The sequence below is a fragment of the Melanerpes formicivorus genome, unplaced genomic scaffold (assembly GCF_026170545.1).
Source record: "Melanerpes formicivorus ecotype bairdi unplaced genomic scaffold, bMelFor1.0.p_v2 SCAF_13, whole genome shotgun sequence".
Lineage (NCBI taxonomy): Eukaryota > Metazoa > Chordata > Aves > Piciformes > Picidae > Melanerpes > Melanerpes formicivorus.
This window is the reverse complement of record NW_027142365.1, coordinates 6,100,422-6,118,109: the sequence shown is the minus strand read 5'-3', so window position 1 is coordinate 6,118,109 and position 17,688 is coordinate 6,100,422. Positions and strand designations below refer to the sequence as shown.

The following is a 17,688-nucleotide window of genomic DNA, read 5'->3' as shown; positions in this document are numbered from 1 at the left end:
TATCTGTATTGCAAAAGAAAAAAAGGCCCTTTTTTTTTGGTGTGTTATTACTAATCCAGTTTGAGCTCTTCTGTCCAAATTGCCTCATTTGTGACCCAAAGTGCATTTAAACATGAACTGCAGAAGCACCACAGCATTAAATGCTTTTGATTGATCTCCCTGATGGTTTTATTAAAGAACTAAAACCTTTTTTGGGGAGACAGATACAGTTAGCGATGCGGAGGGAGAAATCTAATTACATTTTGGCTTTGTCCTTAACTGAAATGCTACAAAATAGAATTTTTCTAATGGATAACTAAAATGATCTTGTCTTGAAATAAAATATAGAAGCGACCAGCTGAGTTCGAGTCAAAAATGCACTGCTTCCAAAAATTGATTAACTACTGGCAACGTTTCTGTCCTGCCATACACCAGTCCAGCCCATGACCTGGCCAAACCTCCTTGGATTGCTCTGCCTGGCCAGAGGAATGATTTACTAAACCTTTTCCTGAGTGATCCTCCCCTTTGGGCCAAGAGATTAATCTCATCAGCTGTGTGTGTGTACTCAGTGTTTCACTAAATCGAATAACGCTGTCATCTTACTCAGCTCCATCTTCCCAAAACAGGAATCTGCCTGGTTTTGTGGAGTTGTAAGGAGCTGAATGCTGCATGTCCTTCTCCAGATCCTTTTTCTATCTACTCTATTTGTCTTAAAATACCAAGGAAATTATTCAGAAGAATTAAACCTTTATTGCATCCTTTCCCCAAGCTGCTAGTAATGACTCTTCAAACATGCTCCCTATATTTCACAAAACAGGTTTTACTGGCAGTTTGGGGGGAAATTCTAATAAAGATCTAATTCTTCTGAATAATTTCCTTGTTATCTTTTACTGACTAAAGCACAAGTTAAAAAAGAGATGTATATGGGGGGGGGGGATTGCTACACAGATGTCCGTGGAAGCTGTGAAGCGTGAGTCATGGTGTGAATATAGAAGCCCTGAGTTGTCATCCCTGGTGAGCAGGGAGGATGTATTTCTTAATATTAAAGTTCCTTTTTTAATTTCAAAAGAAAATGACTTAAAGCCTCCTGTCCTTTTGAGAGTGGTTGTCAATGGCATCATTGCAGGTTACCATGGCAATATATGCTGAGATAATAGATTAACAGCCATTGATTGACTAGAAAACTTAGTGCTCTTTTATCGTGGGATATGCCAAATGTATTGACAGAAAACAAAATTCAAAGTAATGTCTTCCCCTGGCATTACACCATTGCTGTTCTCAGTGCTGCATGAGCCTGGTTTTACCTGATCTGGTGTAAGAACCAGAACGTTTTGCAATAGTCAATAATTTACCATGCCAACTCCCCCCTCCCCCCCCCTTTTTTAAGTATCCACCACAGTGCCCATCCCTGCATCCAGCCAGTTAGAAGGGGCAAGCTCTGGATATTTGATCCCTCTGTGCCTGAGTGTATGCTGGCCATTGAGGAGCTCCAAAGGTGGGGTGAAGATGTGGCTCAAGAAAGGGGCTCTGCTGTTTCAAGGCTTTTGTGAAAGAACAGCCTAGAGAATAGAATAAACCAGGTTGGAAGAGACCTTCGAGATCATCATGTCCAACCTGTCATCCAACACTATCTCATCAACTAAACCATGGCACCAAGCACCCCATCCAGTCTCCTCCTAAACACCTCCACCACCTCCCTGGGCAGCACATTCCAATGGCCAGTCACTCTTTCTATGAAGAATTTCTTCCTAACATCCAGTCTAAACCTCCCCTGGCACAGCTTGAGACTGTGTTCTCTTGTTCTGGTGCTGGTTGCTTGGGAGAAGAGACCAGCCCCCACCTGTCTACAACCTCCCTTCAGGTAGTTGTAGAGAGCAATAAGGTCTCCCCTGAGCCTCCTCTTCTCCAAGCTAAGCAACTCCCAGCTTCCTCAGCCTCTCCTCACAGGGCTATGCTCCAAACCCCTCCCCAGCTTTGTTGCCTTTCTCTGGACATGTTCCAGCAAGTCAACATCTTTCCTAAACTGAGGATCCCAGAACTGGACACAGGACTCAAGGTGTAGCCTAACCAGTGCAGTATACAGGGGCAGATTGACCTCCCTGCTCCTGCTGGCCACACTGTTCCTGATCCAGGCCAGGATGCCATTGGCCTTCTTGGCCACCTGGCCACACTGCTGGATCATGTTCAGCCTACTATATACAAGTGAGGAGTCTTTAAATCCTCATGTGCAGTTGTGCTTAACCACAGATGTCATCACTAGTTTGATGCTTTGCCTAAAAATGTATTTAGACCTTATTATTTAAGTCCAACAGGAATGAAATCACCCTGCTTGGGGAATAAGTGCTGGAGCAAGACTTACTAATTGCAGATTCATTATCAGCTCTGTAGAGATGCAACTGGGTGGTCTCTTCAGAACAACATTTTCCAAACTTCCCAGTTGCAAGCCTTCCTCTGGCTTGATTTTGGGATTCTAAATGCTAACAAACATTTGAATTTGTAGTTCTGCGCTTAATTTCTGGGCAGGTGACCGGGAGAGGGGGAGCTGAGAGGCAGTAATCCTCTTCTCTGCCTTTCCCTCCCCACCAGTGCTTCCCAATGTGCTCCACACATGCTTAGATTGTGGTCCCTTCACTGAAGGATGTGCCAAAATTCAGCCCTGGGTTTAGAGGCAGCCGTTTTAGCATCCCCCACAGGTGCCGAGCAATGGGAAGGGCCAGGCTTGAGCTGGCACTGAAGTGGCTGGTCCCAGCAGATACCGCTCTGCAAGGTGAGGGCCCAGCAGCCTCTTCTTTCCCAGCTCTGCTCAGCCATGCCACGGTTTGAGGGATAGCTCTTGAAAACAAACCCAAACCTCAAACAAAGGGCCCGACTTGCAGAATCACACATGCAAGAATGCATCCGCAGTTGCTTAATTGCTGCATGCAATTACCCTCCAAATTAGAGGGCAATTACCCCAATTCAGTGTACAATCTCTGTCATTTTATATTATAAAATTACATGTACAAATAGCTATATAGGGACAGAACTAAGTGTTTGCAAATATCTTCAGTTGCATACACAGTTTCATGTATAAAGCCCGGTGGTTTTGACAGTTAGGCAAACAGACTGTCTGGGAAATCACTCAGTGTTTATGCAGACTATTTTGACACTTCCCATCTTTTCATATATACTTTCATTTTAGGTTTTTAAAAAGGGGACAGGCAGAGATAAAGAGCTGAGATTTATAGCAGCTTTCAGCCTTGGGGAAGATATTCCCTGTGTATCTAATTATGAGTTAGGAGCCCGGCAACTGCTAACACCTAGACCTGGAGTTGCTACACTGGATCTTGGCTGTAATTTAGCAGCTGTTGGATAATGACACAGCCTCAGTGATCTGTCAGCAGCTCCAAATTAGGAGAGCACAGTTTAGTCTCAGATCAGCAGCAAGGTCCCATGCCTCAGCAGGCTGAAGTCCTTCAGTTCAAGAGGACCCTTTTTAATGAGCTCCCTCTGTGCCTTGCAACTCCCAAGTAGAGGAGAGAGGTCTTCTTGCATTGCACAGTGTTTCAACTGCTCTTCCCTTCATTATGTGCCTCAGATAGGTGCTGGGGGTCTTGCTTGGCAAAATTCAAGTGATGCTTCAGTCATCTGGAGCAGAAAATTGACCCTAGGGAATTGGTGTAATGATAGTTTCTCAGGACTGAGGTAAAAAAGTTGACTTCCACCCCAAAAATGGGTGTTGGTGGGTAGCCCTCTGCCTTCAGGATGCATTGAGAGGTTATTTTTAGTGTAAAGGTGTTTGTGTGTGGCTTTTACCAAGGAAGGTATTGAGAGAAGCCACTCTGTATCATCCCCAAAGTGCTATGTGGATCTAGTGTGATATCAAAAACCCTCCTGCACAACCTAATTATTCCTTTGACTTCATTTCAAAGCAGGACTTCAGACCTTATTCCTTAGGTGACTGTTTGTGGGTCATGGATTTAAAATGTTTATCATTTTTTGCCCAGCTGTTGACATGAAGCTCTTTTCCATGGAGAGGACTGGTCCTTATTGCAAGCTGTGCTGCTGGAGATGCCATGCTCCTATCCAATGTGCATGCCTGTGCTTTGCTTGCCCAGTGCTTTCTCCAAAGTGCTGCCTATGCAGCAAAGTGGTTCTGCCAGTGGTATCTTCTTGCAGACTTGGTTGAAACATCTCCCTTTGCAAACTGCATGTGTGACAGGGCCAGCACATCCCACCCTGCATTTGTACCTCTTGTCTTTATATAATGTCTCTGCTGGGTAGGAAGCAGCTTTTATTCCAACATCTACTTTGTGGCTGGTTGCATAGGGCTGGGTGGGAGGGGAACAGGAGCCCGATGAATTCAACCAAGTTCCGACAGCAATCTTCAAACACTTCCTTAGCAAATGTTTTATATCTTATTGCATGTTGACTGTCTGCCAAAAGTTAAGCAGTTCCCTGGTGTATTTTCTACCCTGCATGAGCAGGGTGTCCTTACCAGGCAATGCCACCAAATGAAGGAGGTCAGGAACTTTTCCTACCACATACCAATGCTGGCATGAGCGAGATGGCAAGTAGGAAGAGGGAGGGCAGGACCTGAGGGGGACAGCCCCTTCAGTCCGTCTCAGGCTGTGGTTTGTGACTGCATCCAAATGCTTTTGTTTCAGGAAAGCCTTTTTGTGACCAAAATCAATCCTGTCCCTTCCCCTGACTGATCAAGTTCGGTTCAGCACCTCTATTGAGTCAGGCTATGCTGCTGGGCATTAAAGAGAAACCCACTGAAGTCCAACCCAACCTTTGATGTGCTAATGTATGAGCTGTGTCCAAGGGAAGAAGACATATGCTTCCTGTGCCCATTTTGGGGCAGTACCCTCTGATTTTTCAGCAGTTGGAAATGGAAGCAGGACCTGTTTGATCTGTGCTTCTTCTGTGGGTGCTGCTCTGCAGAAGTGCCCAGCTTGGTTTGTTGCACAGATCTCCAGTGACCTTCAGGGAATGGGCCTTTCTATACCCATTGCCCAAAGACAGAAGAGGAGGCAGGGAAAACCACATGGCTTCCTGCAAAAGCAGAAGCAGAGCTTAGATTTCCTCCCCTTACTCACCACTATTCTTCCTCAAAGGGACAAACCTCTTTTTCAATTCCCTCTTCCTCTATTCAGTTGACTGTTTTAATTCAGCCAGTGCAGACAGAGCATTTAGCTACAAACTTTGGTCTCTGCATGATCCATTACAGAGCAAGGTGTGAGTGTTTCTTGATGAGCTAAACCAGCAGGTAAATTAACACCCAGTACTGGAACTGTGCCCTTCCTGCTGAGACTGTCTTGGGCACAAAGGGAAGGGTTTCATACAGTTCTGAGCACCCAGCAGGATGAGGATCCTTCCTAAAGGGCTTAAAAAAAATTTAATCCGAAAGCAGGTGGCAAACAGGCAGGTTTTTAAAGTGTCCTTAATGCAAACATCCTTAGGAGCTGCTTTAAGGGAAACATACATAGATATTTAGTTACCCAAAACTTTATACAGGCTTTTATTCAAGTCATCTAAACTTTGACACCAAGGAAAAAACTGCAAAAGGCCTTTTTCCTGGCACGATTGCTGTTTGCAGAGTTGGGTTTGTGTGTTTGCAAGCAGATCTTAGTCTTCAGCTGAAACTTGTTCCAGAAAAGACAACTGTCTTGGGGGAAGGGAGCTTGGGCTCAGCACAGGATTTAGCAGCCTCAGTTTGTTGGTCCCAGAGCTGATACAGCTCCTGCTTCACATCTTTTCAACATTCCCTTTTCAAAGCACAGTGGAAACAGCAAATCTCACAGTAGCTTTGTGTATTGCATTGGCCTTCATTGCGTGTGAGGAAAACATAGGCTGCATAGTATTGCTGGAGGTTACAGATGGAGGTGGCTGAGCCAGGATTAGATTTTGGGGCTGTTTCCCAGGCAAATGGTTCATTAAATCTTCTTGCTTTCTGGGAGATGGCGTTGGCAAGGGAGAGGAAATTTTCATCTGGGGATTCAGTTTGGGATGATGGAAATGATACCACAAAAAATGTATTTTGAGAACTGGGCCAGAAGGTGATAGTGAGTGCTAGCTGTCAGGTATCAGCTGGGAGCTATGTGTAAGTATTACAATAAAGCTAAGATGAATGAAAAATGCCACCCTCCCTGCACACAAAACACTGCTGCTTTGCTTTCTTGCTGATATAACCAGTCTTTAGGAAAAATGCTTAATCTGCCCTAACAAAGCACGATGTGAGTATCAAGAGAACAAATATCAAAGCTCTAACAAGCAGTGTCAATATTGACACTGTTCTGTGTTGAGGGATATTGGTAGGTTGTTTTTATTATAGTAAGCAACTTGTCAGAGGAAAACTCAGATGGAGCTTTGCAAGTGCCGATAAAACCTGCAGGTGCTATTGAAATTGAGCTCTTGTTCCTGTGTGCTTTGAATACAATTTCCAGTTTCACAAGTCAGCTTCATGATTGTCTTATCCCCCTCCTCCCTTGCAGTCTCTCTCACAATGCAGATTAAATGTTCTCCCCCCAACCCAAAAAAAAGGACTGAACACCTCGTCTACTTGCAAAGAGATTTTTCTAGTCTGATGAATTTGCTTTGTACCATGAAAATTACCCATCACTGGGTCCCAGTTTTAGTATCAGAAGCAGGTTGGACACATCACCCTGAGCTTGTGCAGAAACCATGGTTTGTCCTGCAACCTTCTTGCAGTTCAACTGTTCCATGCCAGGTCATCTGCACTACTTGCTTTGATGCCTGTTGACAGCAGAAGGTTGATTCCTCACAGCAGATCAGGCTATAATGAATAGTTGGAATGCTATCTCTAGCTCAAGTCTCAAACTGCACCAGGGGAAGTTTAGGCTCAAGGTGAGGAGAAAGTTCTTCACAGAGAGAGTTATTAGCCATTGGAATGGGCTGCCCAGCGAGGTGGTGGAGTCCCCGTCCCTGGGGGTGTTCAAAAAGGGATTAGATGTGGCACTTGGTGCCATGCTTTAGTAGTCATGAGGTCTGTGGTGACAGGTTGGACTTGATGATCTTTGAGGTCTTTTCCAACCTTAATGATTCTATGATTCTAATGTACTGCAAATTTGGAGGTGAGTCCTGCCACCAAGTAACAGCTTGGAAACTTGGCAACTTAAGAAGCTGCAGGCTGTGGAAAGGCAGGTCAGGCTCCCCCCACCCCAGTATCCTGCTCACTTGGGACAAGTTGTTTAATCTTGGCACGTTGTGTCTTCTCCAGCAGGGTGCTGTGAGGGTGCTTACAACAGTAGTGGATGGATGTTCAGGTATGAAAACCATAACCATGAAGGTATAGAAATTAATCTGGGCCTGGAGCTGGTGCCTGTGACCAGGCTTGGTGTTTTCTCTGCCATATGTAAAACACCCACGGCTCAGTATCTTGTGAAGACTGAACTGCATCACCGCAATTGTAGGTACCTTTCAGAAGTGGCTGGTTTGCCATGTTGAGTGGGAATCACAGGCAGGGTTGCATTTAGATAGACCAGACATGGCCCTTACTGGCTTAATCTTAACATTAAAGGTTGCATGGTCTTTGGAGAAGATAGAGAGTCATCAGAGCACTGCAGAATTTTCCAGGCAGCAACTTAGTTCAGCTCTTTTGGAAGGTCTGGCTATTCTGGGAGCACAGCACTTTCATTTCACCATCCTATGGGACCCATTTGTGTTTTCTACCAGTTGTCAACACATTTTATTGGGATACCTACATTTTCCATGATTGCAATCCATCAAAATAACAGCCAGGTCTGACCTTACCTTAGGTTGGGTAATCCCAAGGAGAGATGGCTGCAGGGCATCTCAGGATTTATGAAATTACAAGCTTGGTGGTGCCTTTTTCTGGTTGTGTGCTTATGTGTTGCATGTTCATTTAATGCTTACTCTTATTTTAAACTAATCCTTAAGATGCCAAAAAGCAGAATATTTCCAAATGAAGAGAGGATTTCTAAGGCTTAAGACAGAACATACAGGTCACCTTACTTAACTCCATTTTTAATAGGTGTGATCCCTTTGTTTGTGATGGCCAGAGTTGTTTGGGGAGCAGAGAGGCATTTTGCTGAAGGTCTTCCTTGCATGGAAAGTCAGCATGAGCTCTGTCAACCGCAGCTAAAAACATGGCATTTATCACATAGAGACTTACCCAAATATTCCTGAACTGGGATCAAAGTAAGCCATAGGCAACTTATCTGGCCCTCCTCTGTGGGATGCATATTATTTGTTTTCAGTTACATCCTACTCATAGAAGAAACTATTTATTTTCAGGTGATGTTTCCTAAAATAGTGGAGGGTAACTCCACTGTCTGACATCACAGCAGTGACAAGTAGCACCCTAGGAGACTGTCTTTCCTAAACAGGGGCTTTGTGGTTAGAAAATACAGGGTGTGGGCTGCCTTGTACATACCCCTGTTAGGATCCTGGTTTTGAAGCACTGGCCAAAGGAGACCAGGAAGAGTATCTCAGCTGGACTCTGGACTTCACCATGAGCGCCTGTTGTGAGCCAAGGCAAACCTGATCTCTCTAACGGAGAGTAACCCTCCACACCATGACGAAGCTCACGCCAATGAGTTGCCTAGCTCCTAGGGAAGCATAGCCACACAGAGATGTGTCTCTTGGGATCCATTTCACATTTTGCTTGAACATCTTTGGGGTTTGAATTTCACTTCAGGACCAGGCCATGGGGAGGCTGAGACAAGAGAATGCCTCTACTACAATGCCAACTGGGAGTTGGAGAAGACCAACCAGAGCGGTGTGGAGCGCTGCGAGGGGGAGAAGGACAAACGGCTCCACTGCTACGCCTCCTGGAGGAACAACTCGGGCTCCATTGAGCTGGTGAAGAAGGGCTGCTGGTTAGATGACTTCAACTGTTATGACAGGTAATAACCTAAGTGATTTTTATTTTATTTTTTGTTGAACACAGGTTTAATTGTTCCTCTAAGTGCAAAGGCTCGTGACTTTTGAATCAAGTCCAAGTCAATTGGCCCATTCATGTCCAGTAATTATTTCTGTTGCTAAAGCAGCTCTCAGAATTGTCACTTATCTGCCTTGATTTTTTTTTTTTCTCTATATAGAAGCTGCAAAATGCACTTTCAGGTTTTTGTTGTGGTGGTTGTTATTATTATTATTATTTTTTTCTTTTCCTCAGCAAAGCTTTGATAATTCTGGCATGTGTTGAAAAACGTGTCCTGTACCATCAAATGAAGAGCAGTATGTTCTTCCAAGAGCATTTGGCGATACAAAGGAAAACTTGGAATCACTTGGAGCTCTCTAGAAAAGCACAGATATCTGGGGGTGGCTAGAGGTTGAGATATTCTGACATTTGTGAGGTTGCAGAAAGTTTCACTGTTCCTCATCTGAGTTAAGAGACAGGGCAGCAAAAGCAATACACATGCTCGTGTGTCATCGCCTGTAGCAAGCTGAAAAGGAGCGAGGTTTTGTAGTACAAAGGCTCCAGCCTCATTAAATAGCTAGGAAAATAAACTGGTCTTTTCCCATTTCCTTTGATGCAATTCTGCAGAGGGGAAAAGAAGTGCAACTGATGAAAATAGCCCTCTGAAATGTCACAGTTTAAAAGGACAGCGTTCAGTAGCTCTAGACTCGGTGTTTCTGTTAAAATAAAAACCACAACGACCAGCCAACCAACCCAAACCCAGCTACTTCAATAAGGATGAACAGAACATAGCATTCAAGGATTTCCCTGGATAGAACACTAATGTAGGTTGATCTCATTTTTGTGCATTTTTGTAGCTTCCCATTACAGAAGTTCCAGGACATCAAACCCTGAGCTAGGGTGCTTAAGCCGGGACTAGTTTTGTCCTGTGGCTGGAGAGTTTTCTCCCTTCAGCACTGTACACTGTCCCTGCTTTTGTGTCCATTGTCAGAGCTTATCCCAACTGTGAGTTGTTCCTCATCCTCATTCTATTATTAGCTCTGGGGTTGCTTTCCCACCACACCTATTCCCCTGCCAGTTGTGTAGCCAAGCTCTATATATAGTTAAATTTTTATTTCCCAATAAATCAATCCTCCTTGGCCCATTAGTCATCTTAATGCTGATCTTTCTGAGAACAGAAGGTCACTTTAGTTTCCTACTTCCAAGCAGAAGTGTTTACTGTAAACAGATTTCTCCTTTCAGTGCCTGCTCTCATACGCAGTGACACTTGTGTTGTCACTGAGTGTCTCGGTGCGGGGATGTAGTGGTTCTTAAACTTTGTCATAACGTATTGCTCTGCTGTAATGGTAAAAAGTTTCCAGGGCTCCTCACAAGCCTTTTTGCAGCCCTGGGGTTGAGCATCCATTATCCTTCAGCTTGATTCTTCAAAGCTGCAGTTCCGGGGCAAAGCTAAAAGATCTTCTGAGAATTAACCAACAGTGCAAGTGTTGAAAGCAACATTTGAAAGAAAGGTTAGCTTTAATTAAATAAAGGATGGGGGTTTTTTGGTTTTTTTTTTTCCCCTTGAGTGCCCTCAGCAGTCTTTCATGCAGGTAGTGTTGCATCCCAAGATGGGAAAAATGGCTAAAAGGACGATTCTTTTTTTTGTCAGTTGATGATGCATTTTGTCTCTCTCTTCAGCATTTTTGGATGCTGAGCTCCTGGGTGCAGCCCTGAGAGATTCACCTGTACCTATATTTTTCAACAGTGTCCCTGGATGCAGGCCACAGTCCTCTTCTGCCGAGCTGTAGCTCCTCTTGGAGCACAGGCAGCACATGCTGGGACGTGCCAAAGGCTGCCTCCTAGTCTCTGGAAGGTGAAAAATTCAGGAGTGCAAGGGTTGGGATGTTGAGGGTGATGGCTTCTTACTCTGTTCCTTATCTTAAGGAAACAAGGACGTGGCACATGTGCATTTAAGGTTACAGGGAAAAGGTAGTGTTTAAAAATCTACTTGGGTGCTCTTCATTTATTTACACAGCTCCACCATAGAGGTTGTGTTTGGGTTGCCTTGAAGAGCACATGAAGCACTACAAAACGTGGCCTTGCTGCCACAGAAAAATGTGTCATTCTCTCCCACTGCCTCATTTGTAATATTTGCTAAGTATAACATGTCATCTGTACCTGGATGGCTGCCCTGAGCACACACCAACTCAAAGACAAGGATAATGAATTGCAGATGTGGAGCAGGCTGTTTTCACTCATTAGCTTGATTTCTTAACCAACAGATTTAGCAAAGGATGTGTTTTTCTATTGAAGACTCCGATAGTGATGCCGTTCAATCCAAACGGCTCGTTATCTGATTTCACGAAAAAGCATCTGGAAACATTGCTTAACTTGTTGAAACATCTTTGTTCATTTGAATACGTCAAATAGCTGCTTTTTATCTTTGAAGTTAAAAAAAAAAAAGTCTGAAAAACAAACCCAAGTGCTTCCCAAGCTGAGACCTTGCAGGAGACCTTTCCCTCAAGAGGAATAAAGCACTGAAAACTGCCCTATGTTAGGACTGAAGAGAACCCTTCCCATTCTCCTTGTGGTAGTGTGTCAGTGATACCACAGAAAGGGAGGCTTGGCATGGGTTCATAAATGAGTAATAATGTCAAACACATGATTGTTTTGCTACTTCCTCTGAGTGGTCAAAGGAAGGAAGTTATGCATATAATTTAGCTGGGCTTCAGGAAATAGTTTGATACAGTTCTCTGTGGAGAGCAGCTCTGCAGCCCTAATAACTAATAGCAGAGGGTAACGTACCAAAAGGCAACAGGGACAGGAAGTAGGCATTTAGGAAAGAGAAAAAAATGACTGCCAGAGTGCTGCAAAAATCAGTGCGCATCTCTTTTGGCATTGATCTGTGGGAGAGGGAGGATGTGTGGAACTGGAGTTGGTCTGATCCATGGAAGTACCCTAACACCTTGCACAGTGTGGAAGGAAACCTCAGTGCTGAGAGAAGACTGTAGCACTGCCTCCATAACAGGCAAGTAAAAAAGCCTGAGAGCTGCAGCCTGATTTTTTTTAAAGGCTTTTGTGCAGGATGACATTTTTTTAAAGGAGAAGAAAGTTGCACTTGAAAACTAAACTTTAAAAAATCCCAAAACAAAACTAGTAAAATCAAACCCTGCAGCCTCCCTCCAGCTTGCAGCAGAACTGTTGCTGCTGGTGTCTGGTGCCCTTCTAGGGTATAGAGCTAGTGATGCTCAAGGCTCAGCCCTCATCATATGTGCTTCATGGCACAGTCTTTATAATTACATGATCAAATTCTCCTCTCCCCTGACAGCAAACATACAGGCAGTAGGAAAGACACTGTCCAGGGAAGGACACATTCCTTCATCGTTTTTCTGCTTCTCGTTCAGTTAGTGGTGATGGCTGTTATTTATTACTCACCATCAGTACATATGGAAGCATTTGTTTCCTTTATGGTCTTTTTAAGGGTCTTTGCTATTCACTGGGGTATTTGAGTGCCAAGTTGTTTTGTGTTAGTGGAGTCTGCCAATTTATGCAGTACAGCAGCAGGAGAAGGCACGTGGAGAAGACAGTTCGGAGCAGGTCAGATCCCAAGGCAAGAGGCAAGAATTGGCTAATGTTTTTTTCTCTTCCCTTCACTGCTGTGTCTGTCCTTCCCTGATGCAGGCAAGAGTGTGTAGCCACAGAAGAAAATCCTCAAGTGTTTTTCTGCTGCTGTGAGGGCAACTACTGCAATGAGAAATTTACACATTTGCCTGAAGTCACTGGCCCAGAAGGTGAGTGATGTGGGGGATGGGGATTTGGGGTCTCTTCCTTTAGACCTATTTTGTGACAATTTTGAGTCCTTGGATGTTGAGCAGAAAAATATATCCAACAGGACAGAAAGTACCATTTTGTTTACAAAATCCAGAAGTCCTTCTGCTACCATTCCTTAAGAACAACTTTTTAAGATTGTTTTCCTCTGTGGGAACCTCAGATACCATCAGCAAGGATCAGGTTTTCTCTAAGGCAGGAGTTGTCAGTGAAATACTACAAAACAAATTCCCATGCAAGGGAAAGACAGCAGATTTATAGAGCATGAATCAAGACTCAAATTGTTAGAAGATATTTGGTACCTTCATTAATTTTCATAGGGCAGAGGTCTCCAAATACCTTGAGCATCTGAGATTCTTGCATTCAATTGCTAATTTGCTGATCTGAAGATTGAGAGGGAATGGGTGTTTGTGTCAGCTTTAAGAGTTTGTGGATATACTTCAAAGAAGGAAAGTAATAGCACATCCTTCTTCAGAGGCTAATGGAAAAATGATGATTCTTTTAGCTGCACGCTTGCTGAAGTATCATTCAATAAAAATTATTAAAGCAGGTGGATCTTCTCCTTAGGATGGTTTCTTTTGCTATTGACTACCTGCATTTACTGAGATCTTCCAGTAGACCATTATCAGATTTTCCTGGGCTTTCCTGTTAGGTTTTTAATTGTTTACATGGGCTTTATTATCTCCTGTTATTAATGCACCCCTAGCAACCTAGTAGCAAATATTCTTTCTCTCACAGTTTTTTGTTTAATTTGGCAAGTCTTGCTATTTTTTCCTTCCCTGTCTCCAACATAGCAACATGGCTCCATTTAGTATTCCCATTGTTTGTGTCTCAACTGCACTGATGTTATTTGGAACAAGAACTACTGTGGGAATAGTGCATTTGATTGTGGCTCCAGCAGCATTTTACTAACAACTGACATCTTGTCAATCACTGTAAAAGGCAAAGCAGTGCTGCGAGGGATTTCGTGCTTGCTTAATGCATTCGGAAGGGTTAAGAGAAGGAAATGTTGTGCTTTTCTGTATCCCAGCAAGAAATGCCCATCTTAAGTAAAGGTCAGATGGAGACTCAACTTGCAGAGTGTGGTTTGGACCATTGTAACTCCATTAGTAATAGCCATATGGAAAAGAATAAACTGTTGGATGTGATGGGACATGCCACTGAGCATTGGAGGAGAAGGGTTTGGATGTGTTTGGACAAGTAGCTGACGGTGCTGTTGGGTGCCTGAAGGGTACTTTCCCTTGTTTACCCTGCTGTTTTGTTTTTGGGTTCTTTTTGCAGTCATATATGAGCCACCACCACCAACACCCTCCCTGCTCAACATCCTGGTGTACTCACTGCTCCCCATTGCTGTTCTCTCCATGGCCATCCTCTTGGCCTTCTGGATGTATCGGCACCGCAAGCCTCCTTACGGGCACGTCGACATTAATGAGGTGAGGGAGTCACTCCCCTTTATTTGGACCATACAAAAGCAGTGAGGCTGCTCTCTGTATGTTCACATTCACTTTTGCCTCACTCTTTTTAGGTGGCCTAACTTTTCTTCTCTTTTTTGAAGTTGATGATACAATTGGCCTCCATCATGGTGATAGCATTCCCTGCGAAGCTGATGGGTTTGATGGCTTTAGGGTTATTACTGTGTGCGAGATTCCTAATGGATGGAGTTAACACAGCCCTGAATGGTGGCTACCCTGTCCCTAAACTCTCAAACCTGTTGCCTGATTTCAGCAAACTTTGCAGGGGACCAGAGAGGTGATAAAGCTCCTATTAGCTTTACGGGGTGAAGGGGGGATGCTTTCCTTGCTGAAGCTTAGTTTTTATGAGCCATAAGAGAATGCATGGAGGAGGTCATCCTCATGGCCTGAAGCCACTGAGAACTGGTCCTTGTTGGCTCTGCTGTGCCCTGAGCCTTCTGTTTTTTAATGAAGAGCCAACCAGGTACCACTCCCTCCCTCATCTACCCATTACAGTCTATACTGAGAACATTTTCCATCTGAAAGCAGACAGAACAAGGATCCAAGCCCATACATCCTGTGGGGGTGCACGCTTCTCCTGGACAGATGCAGAGTTTAAACAGATAGGATCTTTATGATGCTGACAGACCTGTTTACTGCCCATTGCTATGGTTATGTGAAACACACCTAAGGAAGTGCAAAGCAATGGGAGATTTTACATTGGGTCACAAAGGTTAAAAAGTTCCTACTTTTGGCAGGAGGTAGTCTTGAGGTCATCTGTGTTTTACAGCCTCAAATAGCCTTTGCTTTGAAAATATAGGAGAAATCAGGTTTTGCCAGAGGATGGCAGGCAATAGTTGGATACAAAGTGACACTTGGAGGCATAGGTAGTTATATATGTTCTATACAAATACCCTGCAAAGCAAGATATGGAATTTGGGGCTGCTCTTGCTGCAAACAGTACCTCTAAATAATTTGTATTAAATAGAATGTCACTTCTTTATGCCTCTTTCCCCATATGCAGTCTCTCCACTTCTCCGCTCCATTTGTTTTACTGTCTATCTTCAGCTGGTGACCATGTTTTTCTCCTGTGCAGGACCCTGGCCCACCACCTCCTTCTCCCCTAGTTGGCCTAAAGCCTCTTCAGCTCCTGGAGATCAAGGCAAGGGGACGTTTTGGCTGTGTGTGGAAGGCTCAGCTGATGAATGACTATGTAGCAGTGAAAATCTTCCCTATTCAGGTGAGAAGGGCACTTTGCATTAGGTTGTCGCTTGCTGGGCTTCCTCACCAGTGCTGAGATGCTCTGAGTGCCTGTGGAGGTGTTTTAAGAGCATATTAGTAAGAGTATTTGGACTCTTCTGCTGGGGGGAAAAGTTCAAGGACTCTGACTTCCTCTACTTTCTTCATGTTGTCTCATTACTAAATGCTTCCTGTGGTAGAAGTTGTTGCAAGAAGGGCAAAAACAAGCACGGTTTGAAATCTACAGGGTGTTTTAACTTCTCTGCAAATGTCAGTGTTGATCAAGTCCAGTGAGGCAACCTGCAGGTGTGATGCCCAAAGTGCACACAAAGGACCAAAGGCCCTGGCTTTGTGTGTTGTGCCTGGGCAGATTGTAAATCCAGTCCCAAACGTAGCAAACAGTTTACAGCTCCACAAATCACAGCCCTGGTGCTGTGAAAGCTAATTGCACCGCAGCGTTTCTGTCAGATTACGTCTTTTGCTCTAGGAAACCTTTGAACACTCTTGACAACTCTCTAGGAATTGCAGATGGGAAGAGTAAAGCAATCAAAAGGCAAACGAAAGAATAGCTGAAACATCTTTGTGCTCCTCTACCATCTTCTCCTTCGTTAATGTTTTGCCCCATACTTGCTGTCATAGAGTTGCTAAAGGAGACTTGCACATCTTCTGTCCAAGCCAGCTGTGACCTAGTAGTAAATATTCAATAGAGCCTAGATTAGGTTTTGCAATTGTAACAATTACAGCCACAGTGCAGATCTGTCTGCTGTGTGCACAGGCTTTATTCTTGCAAGCATCATTAGCAAATCTTGACAAATGGTATTTCTCAGTGACATTGAGTTTGGATTCCTCCCCCCCTCCTCATGTGTGCTTTGGGAATAGCTGAAGATAATTTTGGAGAAGGGAGACTGAGAACAGCAACTTGTAGTCTTTCTTCAGCCTCTACTCTTCAGGAAAACAATGTCATTTTAAAGGGATACATCACATCCAAATGCTGGAGGATGATATTAAGAGGACTGTGAGCAGCCCTGACTGAGCTGAAGGAGCTGTTTGCTTTAAGGGGAAGCATGATCTTTGATGGTACATTTCTCCCTGCTTTAGGATAAGCAATCTTGGCAGAGTGAGAGGGAGATTTTCAATACTCCTGGCATGAAGCATGAAAACCTTTTGCAATTTATCGCAGCGGAGAAAAGAGGAACAAACCTAGAGACGGAGCTCTGGCTGATCACAGCGTTCCATGACAAGGTAATGTATCATTGCACATACATTTTGAGAAGGCAGAAGTGGCTGGCAGTAAAGCAGTAGGATTTGGTGTCCCCTATTCTCCCAGAAGCTCCCCTGTAATCTATCCAGTGTGTCCATGGTGAGCCATGGCTCAGTGGTAAGGGAGGAGTGCTCCTGCTCCCCTTTCCAAGGCCCTTCTGTTAGCTTTCAGGGCTTTCCTACACAAACATAAAATTGATAAAGGTGGGACTTGGGGAGAGAGAGGCACAAAAGGCCACACAGCTCACGTACGTGGTGCTCACCATCCCTTAATGTGCGCGGATGAGCACATGGGAGCCAGGTGTCAGAGCGTTGCAGTCCCAACTCAGCCCTTGCAGATGTGCTCTGTGTTTGCTTTTGAAGCTCGGGGCATATCTCCCATTTCATGGATTGCTTTAGTTATCAAACATGACTAACGCTTAAATAAAACAAACACGTACAAATCCGGGGTTGAGCCACTAGCATTATCCCTCTGTTTAATCCAAGGTCTACTGAGTCAATCATTGCCACAACCAGCTGATGCGCTGCATCATCATCTTGCATGGAAGGCTTTCCCCTTGCTTAGGTTAGGTGCTCTGTCTTGAGCTGACTTTTTGTTTTTCCCCCCCCTTTCCTAACCTTCTTCCTCTTTCATGGCAGATCAGTAGATTCCTTTTAGACATACAGATACTTTCTGTGCTGTCAGGGGTGGGGAGCTCAGGAGCACTCCTAGGTTGTATTTCTTCTTGTTGGCTTTTGCCAGTGAATCGTTACTCTTTTTTTTTTCCCCCGCTGTTAAATCAAGGTTCAAATTTCTCAGGCACTCATTAAAACCATTTCCTCAGCTGTCACATGGCAGGGGCTGTGATTAAGAACATACAATGTCCTGTTTTGCAGGGCTCTCTGACAGACTATTTGAAGGGCAATATTATCAGCTGGAATGAGCTCTGCCATGTTGCAGAAACAATGGCCCGTGGCTTGTCCTATCTTCATGAAGATGTCCCTTGGTGCAAAGGTGAAGGACACAAACCTGCTATAGCACACAGGTATGACTGCTTCTGTTGACACTATTCAAGTGCTGCTTTC

At 44.2% G+C, this 17,688-nt stretch overlaps 1 protein-coding gene across 1 annotated transcript in view; it reads left to right on the top strand.

Annotated features, from left to right (window-relative positions):
* The window catches only part of ACVR2B (activin A receptor type 2B), a 103,388-nt gene that overhangs the window by 70,787 nt on the left and 14,913 nt on the right, over window positions 1–17,688 (top strand). Inside the window, exons 2-7 of the mRNA XM_068145945.1 lie at window positions 8,642–8,849; window positions 12,527–12,636; window positions 13,955–14,106; window positions 15,221–15,364; window positions 16,462–16,605; window positions 17,500–17,648. Coding sequence (XP_068002046.1) covers window positions 8,642–8,849; window positions 12,527–12,636; window positions 13,955–14,106; window positions 15,221–15,364; window positions 16,462–16,605; window positions 17,500–17,648 — 907 coding nt within the window. The remainder of the gene's footprint in view (window positions 1–8,641; window positions 8,850–12,526; window positions 12,637–13,954; window positions 14,107–15,220; window positions 15,365–16,461; window positions 16,606–17,499; window positions 17,649–17,688) is intronic.